The sequence below is a fragment of the Ranitomeya imitator genome, chromosome 1 (genome assembly GCF_032444005.1).
Source record: "Ranitomeya imitator isolate aRanImi1 chromosome 1, aRanImi1.pri, whole genome shotgun sequence".
Lineage (NCBI taxonomy): Eukaryota > Metazoa > Chordata > Amphibia > Anura > Dendrobatidae > Ranitomeya > Ranitomeya imitator.
In genome coordinates this window covers 350,676,301-350,690,638 of record NC_091282.1, presented here as the reverse complement: position 1 = coordinate 350,690,638, position 14,338 = coordinate 350,676,301, and the positions used below count along the sequence as shown (strand labels likewise).

The 14,338-nt window shown below is 40.8% G+C and overlaps 1 protein-coding gene across 1 annotated transcript in view; it reads left to right on the top strand.

The window, feature by feature from the left end:
* P2RX2 (purinergic receptor P2X 2) overlaps positions 1-14,338 on the top strand; it is a 111,544-nt gene that overhangs the window by 34,946 nt on the left and 62,260 nt on the right. The window contains exon 4 of the mRNA XM_069745434.1: positions 8,078-8,153. Within this exon, the coding sequence (XP_069601535.1) occupies positions 8,078-8,153 (76 nt within the window). The remainder of the gene's footprint in view (positions 1-8,077; positions 8,154-14,338) is intronic.

The window sequence follows — 14,338 nt, the reverse complement described above, 5'->3', positions numbered from 1 at the left end:
CCTAATTTTGCCACAAAAAACTGGGAAAACTTATTGACTCGAGTATAAGCCTAGGGTAGGAAATGCAGCAGCTACTGGTAAATTTAAAAAATAAAAATAGATGCTCCATATCGTTCATTATTGCCCCATAAGATGCTCCATATAAAGCTGTGCCATATATAATGCTCCATACTGTTCATTATTGCCCCATAGATGTGCCATAGAAAGCTCTGCCATATAGTGCTCTGCACCGTTCATTATTGCCCCATAGATGTGCCATATAAAGCTGTGCCATATAGTGCTCTGCACCGTTAATCATTGCCCCATAGATGTGCCATATAAAGCTGTGCCATATAGTGCTCTGCACCGTTCATTATTGCCCCATAGATGTGCCATATAGTGCTCTGCACCGTTCATTATTGCCCCAGAGCTGTGCCATATAGTGCTCTGCGCCGTTCAGTATTGCCCCATAGCTGCCAAATAGTGCTCTGCGCCGTTCAGTATTGCCCCATAGCTGCCATATAGTGCTGTGTGCCGTTCAGTACTGCCCCATAGCTGCCATATAGTGTTGTGTGCCGTTCAGTACTGCCCCATAGCTGCCATATAGTGCTGTGTGCCGTTCAGTACTGCCACATAGCTGTGCCATAGAAAGCTGTGCCATTGCTGCTGCTGCAATAAAAAAAAAAATGCCATATTCACCTCTCTTGCTTGCAGCTCCCAGCGTCCGGTCCCGGCGTCTCTCCGCACTGACTGATCAGGCAGAGGGCGCCGCGCACACTATATGCGTCATCGCGCCCTCTGACCTGAACAGTCAGAGCGGATAGACGCCGGGAAGACAGAGCGGCGCCCGGCGTGTGGAACGCGGACAGGTGAATATTACATACTTACCTAGTCCTGGCAGTCCTGGCGTTCCCCGCCTGTCCCACGGTCTTCGGTGCTGCAGCCTCTTCCTCTATCAGCGGTCACCGACACCGCTGATTAGAGAAATGAATAGGCGGCTCCACCCCTATGGGAGGTGGAGCCGCCTATTCATTTCTCTAATGAGCGGTCCCACGTGACCGCTGAAGAGGGGAAGAGCTGCAGCACTGAACACCGTGGGACAGGCGGGGAGCGTCAGGACCGCCAGGACTAGGTAAGTATGCCTCAGCGCCCTCTCCCCCTCACCCGCCGACCCCACCGCTACCGTGACTCGAGTATAAGCCGAGAGGGGCACTTTCAGCCCAAAATTTTGGGCTGAAAATCTCGGCTTATACTCGAGTATATACGGTAATTTAAAAATTGATGACAGTAACACATCAAATAATAATTTGGGACAAGACCATGTCTGCCATTGTGTAGCATTCCCTCTTCTTTTTTTCTTTTTTACAGTAGTCTGCAAATGTCTGTGAAGTGAGGAGGTCAATTGCTGGAGTTTTGGCAAAATAATGTCTCATTCATATCTGATGTAACATTCTAGATACACAACAGTCCTGGGTTGTCTCTAATGTATTTTCATTTGAAAAGCACCAAATGATTTCTATTGGTGAAAGGTCTGAACTGCAGGCTGTCAGCACACAAACTCTTCTGAGAAGCCATGAGGTTGTGATGGATGTAGTTTAGTATTGCTTGCTGAAATATGCAAGAAATTCCCTGAAATAGATGTTGCCTGGATTGGAGCATATCTTGTTCTGAAATCTCTTGAACATGCTTGAAAAATATTTAGAATTGAGAGCCCTCAGTGGTTGATACATTTTAATGGCTAACTGAAAAGATGGTAACAAATTGCAAGCTTTTGAGACTACTCAGGTCTCTTCATCAGGCATAGACTAAAAGAAATTCTGGAGAATCACATATTTATCCAAAGAGAAAAAGGAAAATGCGGCACTCACCCAGGTAGATTGCGAATCAAAGTCCTTTATTCATCATAACGTAACAACGGACATAGTAAGGAGAGGCGGCTGGGAGAGATCAGCGGTGTGGGGAGAAAGAGCAGGACTACGATCGTTTCGCGCTTGTGCGCTTCCACGGGTCATGGACCCGTGGAAGCGCACAAGCGCGAAACGATCGTAGTCCTGCTCTTTCTCCCCGCACCGCTGATCTCTCCCAGCCGCCTCTCCTTACTATGTCCGTTGTTACGTTATGATGAATAAAGGACTTTGATTCGCAATCTACCTGGGTGAGTGCCGCATTTTCCTTTTTCTCTTTGGATATTTGTTCACTGCTTTTTATGCTGAGCACCACCCGAACATTACAGACTATATACGTGCTATAGGAGTCTTGCAGTGGAATCCTCAGGCTGCGGCTACACCGCCTGCTGCGATAACACCTAGTGCCGTTCATATTTTGTGCTTTTTGAATCACATATTTATGCAGAATACAGCACAGAAAAAAAACATAGATAAGACAGGTGTCATGAAGCAGAATTACCATGAGTGATAAACAGTTATGTCCATAAATATTGGACCAGTTCTTAGATAAGGAATGTTTTATTGTCCTCTAATTGGGGTCTGATGACCCCGCATGGTCTGAGGGGCAAATTCCTTAGTTCCTTAGTTGATGTAAAAAGACATAAATCCATGCGACACATTCATTCCTGCACTAAGAGTGTCAAAGATCATCATCAGCTTATATTGCCAAACTCTTCTGTCTCTTTGAGATTTGAAGTTGCCTTTTAATACAAGTAATTTCATGTCCATAATGTTATGATTGGGGAGACAAAAATGTATTGCCACAGGTAGATCCATTCTTTTTTCTCTTATTGTATGGCGATGAGAGTTCATTCTTGTTCTCAGTTTCTGCCCTGTCTCCCCTACATACAGACCCCCAGTTGAACATTTAGTACAAATGATTAAGTACACCACATTAGAAGTGACACAGCTGAAAGTACCTGGTATCTTGTAGTCCTGATGTGAATTGGGGATCTTTATCTTGTCTGTGGTCTTTATAAATGGACAAGTTTTACATTTTTTTCTATTTGCAAGGAAAGGTTCCTGCAGCTTTGGAGAGGACAGGGAGTTTCTGACAATGATACTTCTTAGATTTGGGGCTGCCTAATGCACAGTAGTGGGGGGTCTGGAAAAATTCAAGGAATTTGAACTTCAAAATTCAAGGAATAGCATTATTGAATAGTGTGAGTGCATACACTTTTGTATGTGTTAACATACACAGGTTAATAAGTACATATAAGGATTAAATAAATATAGTGATTACGTATATATGAAGATTAACTACATACAGTATACTTAGATCATCCTCACCAAGAGGCTTTTAAACATCATGCGTCTGAAATATCAGAGAAGCAACACCAAGACTGAGAACACCTGGGAGATTACCTACACTGCATGGGCATCCCCAATTATGCAGGTATTAGCACACTGTACATGTACAGGTACCCCAGTTTTGGCATCTGTCTTAGTCATGTTTCTCTGGTCTTATATAGTGAATAGCACTCTGTATTAACTCTACTTTCACCCACATCTTCAAGTGGCAACTTTTTAAGGTTGGATGAAAACTGAGATATCATGGATTCATTAGACAAGGGGCCATAAACCCTTAGAAAATAAAAGCCACAAGGATTTAGATCAAACCACCACCAGCATAGTTTCAGTAAACCTTAATGTTTTACAATGACAAGCAGCAAACAGATAGAGGCTTAGAACTGTTTGTGAAGTAAATAAACAAACATTTATCAAGATTGTGTCACTATGAGCATTGGCTGTCACATCTGTAAATGTTTTACAAGAAATGCAGCTATGTCATTGTCTGAATGCATTGGGTATACAGTATTTTAATCTTTGGTACAAATCGGCATTTGTATATTCGCCATTTGTATATTTGAGGCAGCCAAAGTTAAGACTCTCAAGGAGAGAAAGTAATATAGTGGACAAATAATTAATTTTAATGAACTACTGAGCCAAACTAACAGCATTGCTTTATCAAATTTATATGAAGTGTATTGTGTCCAATGTTAGCAACCAGGCAACACAAAAAGGAGCTTTTCAAGTGAGCTCTTTAAGGTACACCAATGTTATGAAGTGTTTGCCAACAAGGATGGCGTTTCACCAATGTGGGGTACCTTTTTTAAAAATATAATAGTGCCATCACAGCCCCCCTTGCCCAAACTTCACCAGCCTATAGCAGTACAAAGCATGTTCACCCTGGTGATCTAGTGGCATTTATTCAAGAGACATTGCAGGAGATAGAGTTAAGAATTAGGCCCAGTGTAGGGGTACCTTTTTTAAAAATAGACTAATGCCATTGCAGGCCTCTTGGCCAAAGTTCGACTGCCTATAACAGTACAAAGCACGTTCACCCTGGTGATCTACTGGCAGGTACAGGACAGATTGCAGGAGACCGATTTAAGAAGTAGCCCCAATGTAATGTCATGCCCAATTCCCCAATGTGGGGTCATTAAAAAAAAAAATAAGAGTGCCATCACAGCCCCCTTGCCCAAAATTCACCGTACAGAGCACGTTCACCCTGTTGATGTAGTGGCAGTTAAAGGACACATTGCAGGAGACAGAGTTCAGAAGTAGGCCCAATATAGGGGTGTGGGTCTCTTAAACTTGCAATGGAGTGCATGGCCTGACAAGCATTTGCTCATAGGTGGTTAATTTGTAAAAAATTGTTCATGTGGATCCTAGACACCCTTCCCCCAAAATTGACTTTCTGTAGCAGCAGGGAGCACGTGAACCCTGGTGTTCTAGTGGTGGAATATGAGGAGACATTGCTGAAGGCCTCATTAAAACCGAGGCCCAATGTAAAGGATTGTGTCTCCTACACTTGTAATGCCCATACACTAAGTGCATTGGCTGACAAACATTTCCCCATGGGGGTGGCAATTTTTCAAAAAAAATTGTTTACAGGCATCATAAACATCTTGCAAAACTGTAAAGTGGTTTCCTACACAGTTGCTGCTGGGAAGGTGCACGTTTGTAGTAAAATATGGCGGACGAATCGTTGGATCAAGTGATCAAGAGAAGGGGCATGGTGATGACAGGAATGGGAATGTACATGATTCAATAACAGCGGTGGCTATGGGAGGAATGATAAAACTGAAAGAGCCATTAAAAGGTATCAACCACAGATACCTTCTAAATATTTTTCTATCCACTGGCTAACAAGGTACCAAGATTTATATCTTTCCAGTAGAACATTCTTAGCATTTATAGTCCTTTTCCAGATGTCTAAGCTGCTCATGCCATAGGCACTAGTCCATGAGTTCACAGCATATGGCATCTGTGGTTTCCATAAAGAATTTACAATTTTTATTCATTCAACCACAGAACAGTTTTCAGTTTTACCTCAGTCCATTTTTAATGAACGTTTGCCAAGAAAAGACGTCAGCATTTCTGGATTGCACAGCAAACTGTGTTCACAGAATGATTTCTGTATATATTCCTGAGACCATGCAGTGATTTTCATGACCACACAATGCCATAATGCTGGTCACCTGACCGCGACATAATCGAAGGTCCTTCAATCTCTGCATTCTCAGGAACAGAGGCAAACGCTTGCAACGGTGACAGCCAGGGTTCGTCGGAGGGGTGAGTATATCCATGTTTTTTATTTTCATTCTTTATTTTTTACATGAATATGGATCCCAGGGCCTGAAGGAGAGTCTCCTCTCCTCCAGACCCTGGGAACCACACGCTGTATAAGATGACTGGGTGTATAAGATGGCCCCCATCTTATATGGCGGGCATATCCCAAATTCCATATTTTATATGGAAAATTTGGGGGTCGTCTTATACGCCCAGTCGCCTTATACCCCAGAAAATACGGTATTTTGTTTTCAAATGAAATGGGGAAAATGTTTAACTTTCACCTTCTGATCTGTGTTCTACGAAAAAATATGACTATAAGAGATTTCCAAATCATTGCATTTTTGTTTTGTTTACATTTATACACAGCGTCACAATTCTAGTAATTATTTTTTTGTTCTTTTAAGAATGAAGAGTAATTTTATATAGTTTTTACAGAACAATGAAATTTATTTCTGAAGCATAAAGTAACTTGTTAAGCCATTCCAATAATTAAAAATAGTACATTTAAGTGTCAACGAGGCCTTCATGAAACAATTGCAACTGTTAAATCCATACAAATTTCAAGCTTTCAAAGACAACTGTGCAAAAAGAGTAATTTTGCAAGATTACCCATTTCAAAGATTTGGCAGTCTGTAGGACATGGGCAGATTTTCAGATAATTTCTTAAAAGTCAGAAAGTTAATATCCAATCAATTTAATTAATTATTTAAATGTATGCTGGTTAATAGTGCAACAATTGATTAACTGGTAAAACTCAAATTGTATATCACCGATGATATGGTTTTTATGCAGTACTGTGCAAATGTTTTAGAAAGGTGTGGAAAAAAAATGCTTTTAAAAATAGAAGTCTCAATAGTTTATTTATCAGTTAACAAAATGCAAAGTGAATGAACAAAAGTAAAATCTTGATCAAATCATTATTTGTTGTGATCACGCTTTGCCTTCAAAATGGCATCAAACCATAAATATACACTCCTGCACACGTTTTTTTTTTGTTTTAACAAACTTGGCAGGGAAGCTGTTCCAAACATCTAGGAGAACTAACCACAAATCCTATGTGGGTGTTGGCTTGTGTAAATCTTTCTGTCTCCATGTAATTCCAGGCAGACACAATGATGTTGAGATCAGAGCTCTGTGGGGACCATGTCATTACTTTTACGATTCCTTTTTTAACACTAAATATAGTTCTTAATCACATTGTCTGTTTGTTTAGGGTTGTTGTCTTGCTGCAGAATACATTTGGAGCCAATCAGATGTCTATCTTATGTTATTCCATGATGGATAAGTAACTGCTAGTATTTCCCAACATTGAGGACACCCATAGTCCTGACTAAATCATCAAATCCATTTGCTGAAATGCATCTCCAAATCTGCAAGGAACCTCCACCATGTTTCACGGTTCCCTACAGACACTCATTAGTATACCACTCTAGCCAAATTTTTCCAATTTTGACTCAACAGTCTAGAGGACCTGCTGCCATTTATCTGCACCCCATTTCCTATGTTTTTGTGCATAGTTGAGTCACTTGTCCTTGTCCATTTTGATGGTATGGTTTTTGACTGCAGTTCTTTGATAAAGACTACTTCTGGCCAGGCATTTGTGAACACTAAATGGTCTGCAATCTTCAGTGTTTACCATTTCATGGTGCCCTTATTGCTGAGAAATGCATCCAGATACTTGTCCATCATGCAATATCATTAAGGAGGATTCTGATTGGTCCAAATGTATTCTGCAGCAGAAAAACAACCCTAAATATACAATCAATGTCATTAAGAACTATGTTCAGCATAAAGAAGAGGAAGGAGTCTTCAAAATGATAAAAAGCCCCTACCACCCAAAGCCCTAATCTGAACATCATCAAATTAGAAGAGAAGAATGGCACTTCTTTGATAAATAGGTGCACGAATAGGGTCCCAAGCCTTACCATAAAAAAAAATAGTGGAATACGGCACTCTAAAAGATTAATTTTTATTGAAATCAAGAAATAGTGTATAAATCTCAAATAAAAGCCCCCGTGTTCATGAACCTAAAGTTGACATGACATGAACCAGAAACCATTTCGATGGATGTCACCATTGCGCCACTGCACAAGGCATTTGAAATTTATACAGCTGAAGTCTAATTTCTATGCATTTATGAAGTTATATGTTTCTAGTGTTTTTCTAAGGAAGGTTGATTAGACCAAAACGTCAAAACTTTTATACACTATTCCTTGATTTCAATAAAAATTCATCATTTAAAGTGCTGGATTCCACTAATTTCAGAATATCTTCAAGTTTGTGCGGGATTACTGGAAAAGAATGAAGGCTTTGCACAAGCATACATCCTCAGAAGATCAAGTGTACCTAGAATAATTAATACTGTTTTGAAGGCAAAGGATGGTCGCACCAAATATTGATTTGATATACTGTATATGTAGGTTTCTCCTTTGTTCATTTACTTTGCATTTTGTTAAATAAAAATTAACTATTTACACTTCTATAATTGAAAGCATTCTTTCTCTGCAGCGTTTTTGCCACACTTGCCTAAAACTTTTGCACAATTTTCGATATATTTATCTTTTTTTCCCCAGAGTAAGAGTGTAATTGATGCTCGCTGCGTCTCAGCTGAAGACTGTAAATATGGAGCGATGCATGTGCTTGGTCATGGTAAGTCTCCTGATACTACTAGTCTTCACTACATCTTTACTGTCACTTAAGGACAATATAGACATATTTTGGTTGCGATCTGTGACAGTGCATAAACAGAAATCAAGACTCTAATTATATTTTGACTACTGTAACTCTGTATTTCTGGAGTTTAACAATACTGGCTGTCATACTTAAAGGGGTTGTCCAAGCCTGTTTGAGTTTTTTTTTCTATGGGCATAAAAACGAACAGGCAGGTAGTTTCTAACATAGGTAACTGCCTGATCCACATGGCACCCGTTCAAATCAGTCACTAACCCCTCCTGCCAGTGATTCAGCTGTTCTATGTCAACAGAGCAGTTCTTCTTCTAGGCTGCTCTGTCAATGGGACGTGACTGTCATTGTAATGCTGATTGCCAGCCAACTCAACGCTGCCTAACTGCATTAGCAGTCACGCCCCATCAACAGAGCAGAGCGAAAGAGAAGCCACTGCTCTCTCGACCTGACATCAACAGAAGTAGTTAGAAACTACTTGTCTGTTAGTCCTGGATAACCAATTAATCCAGTATGAATGACTTTAATAATGTCTTTGCTTTCTGTTTCTCATTACACTACTTATACATACCTGTTTATTGCAGAAATAAATCCTACTAATCTACAAATCTCCATGTGGCTGCACCATCCATCATACACCTCCATTCACCATTGCATCATCCTACTTCTGTCTGCACATGCAATTTTCTGTGGTACTCACTGCCCTGGACCATTGCACCTATTCCTAACATTCCAAGTTTTCAGCATTCCTTATAAACTCACTTTAAAGAGAACCTGTCAGGGTGGAGCGGCACTGCCGGATTTTTTTTTATATTATTTGGCGGGACAGGCTAAAGCATTATGTAAATGGATGCCTCATAACTATCTCCCTAATTCTGAAAATCACTTAGTTAGTTCTGTTGGTGCTGAATGTCCGCTGGGTCTTTTGGAATCGGGGAAAATAAGTGCTCCTAGTTTGCTGCCCATGATTCGATTGGCGAGATCCACTTGGAAGAAAATTAAAAGGGTTACTGGATTTGGGGACATTGTAGCCGAGATGCCTTTGTGGGATAACAGTTATTTCCCGACGTTAGTGAATCATCCATCTACAAAATTTTGGGTTTCCTATGGGGTTCTTTTGATGGGAGATTTATATGATCAGGGGGTTTTTATGTCCTTTGAACAATTACAAAATAAATATGACCTTCCAAGATCTCAATTTTTTCGATACCTGCAACTCAGATCTGCCGTTCAGTCATTTGTCAGGAATGAGGGGATGAACCGTAACATCTCATCTTTACCTCTGATAGGTATTCTTAAGTCTCAGGGCCCTCAGGGTCTTATCTCGTCCCTATACACATATCTGCTATCAGTGGGAACGAACTCTGTTGTGGATTCGGTGAGAGGCAAATGGGAGGGGCTTTTTCCTGATATGCAAAGTGAGGAATGGGAGGATATTTTGGAATCCCCCCTCAGAGTCTCCCCATCAGCCAATAATAAGATGACCCAATTATATATAATCCACCAGTCATATTTGACTCCGTTGAGACTCTGTCGGATGGGTCGATACTCGACGTCGGAATGTTTGCGTTGCCACTCACCTGACGCTGATTTTATACACATGATATGGCAGTGCCCCATAGTCTCTCACTACTGGAGGGAGGTGACGTCATTACTAACTTCAATACTGTCAATTCCGATTCCTCTTGAACCCTTAATTTGCCTGTTTGGAGTGTGGGATGAGGAGGCCTGGGACCACTATACGGGGATTTTTCTACGAGAAACACTTTTCTTGGCAAGGAAATTGCTAGCTATGCGATGGATGGGGAATTCACCCCCCTCCGTTAGGTCCTGGATTGAACTGGTGAATGCAGTCGTCCCCTATGAGCGCACTCTTTATCAAAATAGGGGCTGCCCGTATAAGTTCAGCAAAATTTGGGAGAGATGGAATGCCTCTCATCTCACTCTGTGACCTGACTAATTGGGAGAAAGGTGGTTTACCTGGTCCTTTGATCTGTAAATATTGCGCAATGGGAAAGGAACAAAAATAAATAAAGTATTCAACTTTGGTTAAGTGGCGGCTTAGTAGTTTTGGAGGTTTAGTTTGGTTGTAGTTCAAGAACCCTATGTTCTGACTGTTCCATAATTTAATACATACGTTTTCTATATGTGAAATGATTGGCATATGTATGTTCTGTCCTTCGAAACCCTGTAATGTGACCATGCAGATTAACGACAAGGACAAATATGTATACTGTAATTTTATTCTATGTTTAATAAATAAACGAATTTAATAAAAAAAAAAAAAAAAAGAGAACCTGTCACCCCCAAAATCGAAGGTGAGCTAAGCCCACCAGCATCAGGGGCTTATCTACAGCATTCTGTAATGCTGTAGATAAGCCCCCGATGTATCCTGAAAGATGAGAAAAAGAGGTTAGATTATACTCACCCAAGAGGCCCGGCGCCTGCGCACTGCAGTACTTTGCTCTGCCCTCAACAGGGCAGACAAAGTACACCTGCGCCGGAGCCGCAGCGTAACTAGAAGAAGAGGACGTCATCGTAAGAAGATGGGAGGCCCCTGACCGCGACGCTCATCGGACCAGAAACGGACCGGGACCGCCCCTTGGTGAGTATAATCTAAACTCTTTTTCTCAACTTTCAGGATACATCGGGGGCTTATCTACAGCATTCCAGAATGCTGTAGATAAGCCCCTGATGCTGGTGAGCTTACCTCACCTTCGATTTTGGGGGTGACAGGTTCCCTTTAAGGAGCCATTTGTGGTATAAACAGATTCTATAGCAATTTCTTGAAATCAAATAATTTTTCTTGAAAAACTCCAAATACAAATTTTCCATATTTCAAATAACATAAATAACATAATAATTCCATAGTATAAAAGATAAGCAAATTATTTTAACTTCAATTCCCTAACCCACCCTAAACCCAAATCCCAACATTCCAGAAAAGACCACTTTCATTTTCAGAGCAATTCTAGAATAACAGAGTAACAAATTTGTAGTAAAAAGAAGACTATTAAGGGACAGCCTCGTAAATATTCTATCTGTAATTAGAAGATTTGTGGGCAGCCCTGGAGTATCCAACCAAGTTCTCCATATCTTTTCAAATTTGCAAATCGCGTTCTGTTTATGATAGACTCCTCTTTCCAACCAGATTATATTATTTATCTTTTGTTGTAGTTCGCCAATAGATAGAGGTTCTATGTCTAGCCAATGAAATGCAAGAAGTTTACATGCTTGAAATAAGATTTAAGAGATGCCTATAAATAGGGGCAAGTCAAGATCCACTCTTCAAATAATCCCAATATACATATACGAGGATCTGTTAACAATTTCACTCCATACACCCTTTCCATGACGGAGTAGACCACAGTCCAAAATGGGCCTTTCTGTCTATATTCCCACAGCATATTGTGAGTCAGCGACCGGTGTTATTTGTGAGGGTCGCTATGTGTCCCCCAGGATGCGCTCAGAAGCGTAGAAGACCTGCTGTAGTGCCTTGTGGTCACAGCATGATGCCTGACTGCAGGAAGGTAGTGGGGCTGGTCCAATTCCTCCAGGCCGAATCTTACAAGTGGCCCATGGCCACAGATTCCAGTTTAGAAAAAACCCTGCAGGAAGGGTTTGGGTGTGTCAGTTTGGAATGTGCAACTTGCGGAGCAAGATGGCTCTGCAGAAGCCCAGCCTGTGTAAGTTAACACATAGCTAGCAGAGCAAACTCTTGGCAACTCGCAGCGTGATACGGTGGTGCTGTTGCCCTCGGCATCCAGACTCCCACGGACTGTTTTGTTTCCCGGCTGCAATCCGGAGGATACCATATGCTATACACTGTGTGAGTGTGGACATTAAAAACACGCTTGCTGTGAATTTTTCCTGTGGTCACTGTCTGTCACACTGAACCAACCCCACTGCACTACAATATGCATAAAATGTGCTTCATCAATCCCACAGCTAAGGCATTTTTCATCATGATGATATTCTATTTTGTGTAAAAAGCTTGGAGTTTTGTATACTCTGTAAATTAAATACAGTTGAGAGTGCCATCGGACCTCACAGGGAGATAATTTGGAAACAGTTTCCAGAATCTCTCTCCATTGCTCTATCGATATAAGGCCTACATCTGCCTCCCATTTATCTTTAACTGCCAGGGGGTGATTATCCAATTGGGATGACATTAGGCACTTATATGTTGTAGACATTAGACCCTTTGTATGACCTGTAGAAGCAATAGTATCTATTAGGGGATTTTATTGTATGCGAAGATCCATCAGACCTGATTGAGATAAGAGTACAGTATGTCAGATTTGTAAAAAAAATGTATTGAGTTCCTCTTGGAGCTGTTGAAAACTTTTAAGGACAGAGTTTGTAAATAATTGTTCTATCAACCAGATGCATTTTTGCTCCTAATCAGGTGTGTATTTGGTAAATCCCTTAATACCCATAAGTTTATTTCCTCTGTCCCACACTTTATACATTAATGTCAATGTGAGAGTAAAAGGATTCCCTCCGGGAGAAATGCCAGACTCTGGAAAAACCGAGGAGAGGTCCATTTCATATTCTGTAAAAGAAGAGCACCCGACTTGCCCATTTCATCTCTACTTCACCATCCATGTAGGTGTTGTAATTGGGATGCAATAAAATACAGCCATGTATCTGAAATAGCAGTCTATCCTTCTCCTCATTACGTTGTAGAGTTTGTAGTTTTATTCGCACGTGCTGTTTATGCCATATTAATTCCCTGAACATGGTTTGTACTTTACGAAATATGGGGGAGGAATCCAACAAGGAGTGTTGTGTAGCATATATAAAAATTGTGGCCTAAGGATCATCTTGATAAGATTTCCTCTACCTATAACTGATAGCGGGAGTTTGGACCATGCATTGACCTAAGTTCTAAATTTATCTAACAAAGAGTCTACATTAAATGTTCCATATTCTTTAGGCTTGGTACTGACAGTTATTCCCAAGTATTTAAACTTGTCTACAAATTGTAACTGAGATTGTTCTACTATTGGAGCATGGGGCATAGAATCTACAGGCATCAGGCCAGATTTATTCCAATTAATTGATAAATCTGACAACCTTCCGAAGTCTGTTATGACTGACATTATTGATTGAGAATATTACGCTATCTATAAGAAGCAGCATATCATCTGCATAGAGACTTACTCACTCCACTATTTCTCAACATGTAAACACTGTAAAATCTATTAACCAAGGGTTTAATGGCAAAGGCAAAGAGAAAGGGTGACAATGGACACCCTTTTCTAGTGCCCATCTGTAATTTAAAAGATTCAGAGAGTTTGCCATTCACTCGCATTTTAGCATCTGGGGAGTGGTATAACAGCTGGGTAAAAGCAATGTGGTAAGGACCAAAACCCATGTTTTTCCTAACAGCCCATAGGTAACTGCATTCTACGTTGTCAAATGCTTTGGTAGCATCCAAGGACGTAACGGCCTAATGAGAATCTATAGCAATTACATAACCTTACATGGGCAGAAATATTTTCTCTTCATGCTGTCTTCAGCTAGATACCTTTGCCCCATCTCTGCATTTTATATCTCTGGTTCCCCAAATACTGGCTGGGAAATGGGTTCATGCAGCTTTAATTGTTTTCCCATGCCATCACACTGGGCGGTGATCTCCAGGATCTCTTTCCATTTGGAGTGTAAGCGCTTAAGGGCAAGGATGTCTCTCTTTTTGTTTTATTGTTTATTGATTTGTTTTGATTTCTTGTCAGTTTAACCCCTTAACGACCGCCAATATGCAAACTGCAGCTGCTAAGGATAGTTATTCACTCATCGCCATTTAAAACGGCGATCGGGAATAAAACTATAGCGCTCCCCACAGTCAGAAAATCTACCAGGGAGTAGCTAAGACCACGGATAACATGATTAGGGCCGGATTTTCCGGTCCCCGATCACAAAAAAAGTTTACCCGCTGGTACAATGATTTCTTTCTCTTCTGACATTATATATGTGTCAGAGCAGAGATAAATGATGACCCCTGAGACCCCTCCACCATCCCCGGACCCGCCTAATCATTCCCCCGGCCGGCGTTATTCCGCTTTGTCACTCCCTTAGTTAGATAAAAATTATTAAATATTTTTTTCCATTCTTCCCAGTTGGGGTTGGGGTTGGGTTATTGTTAGGGT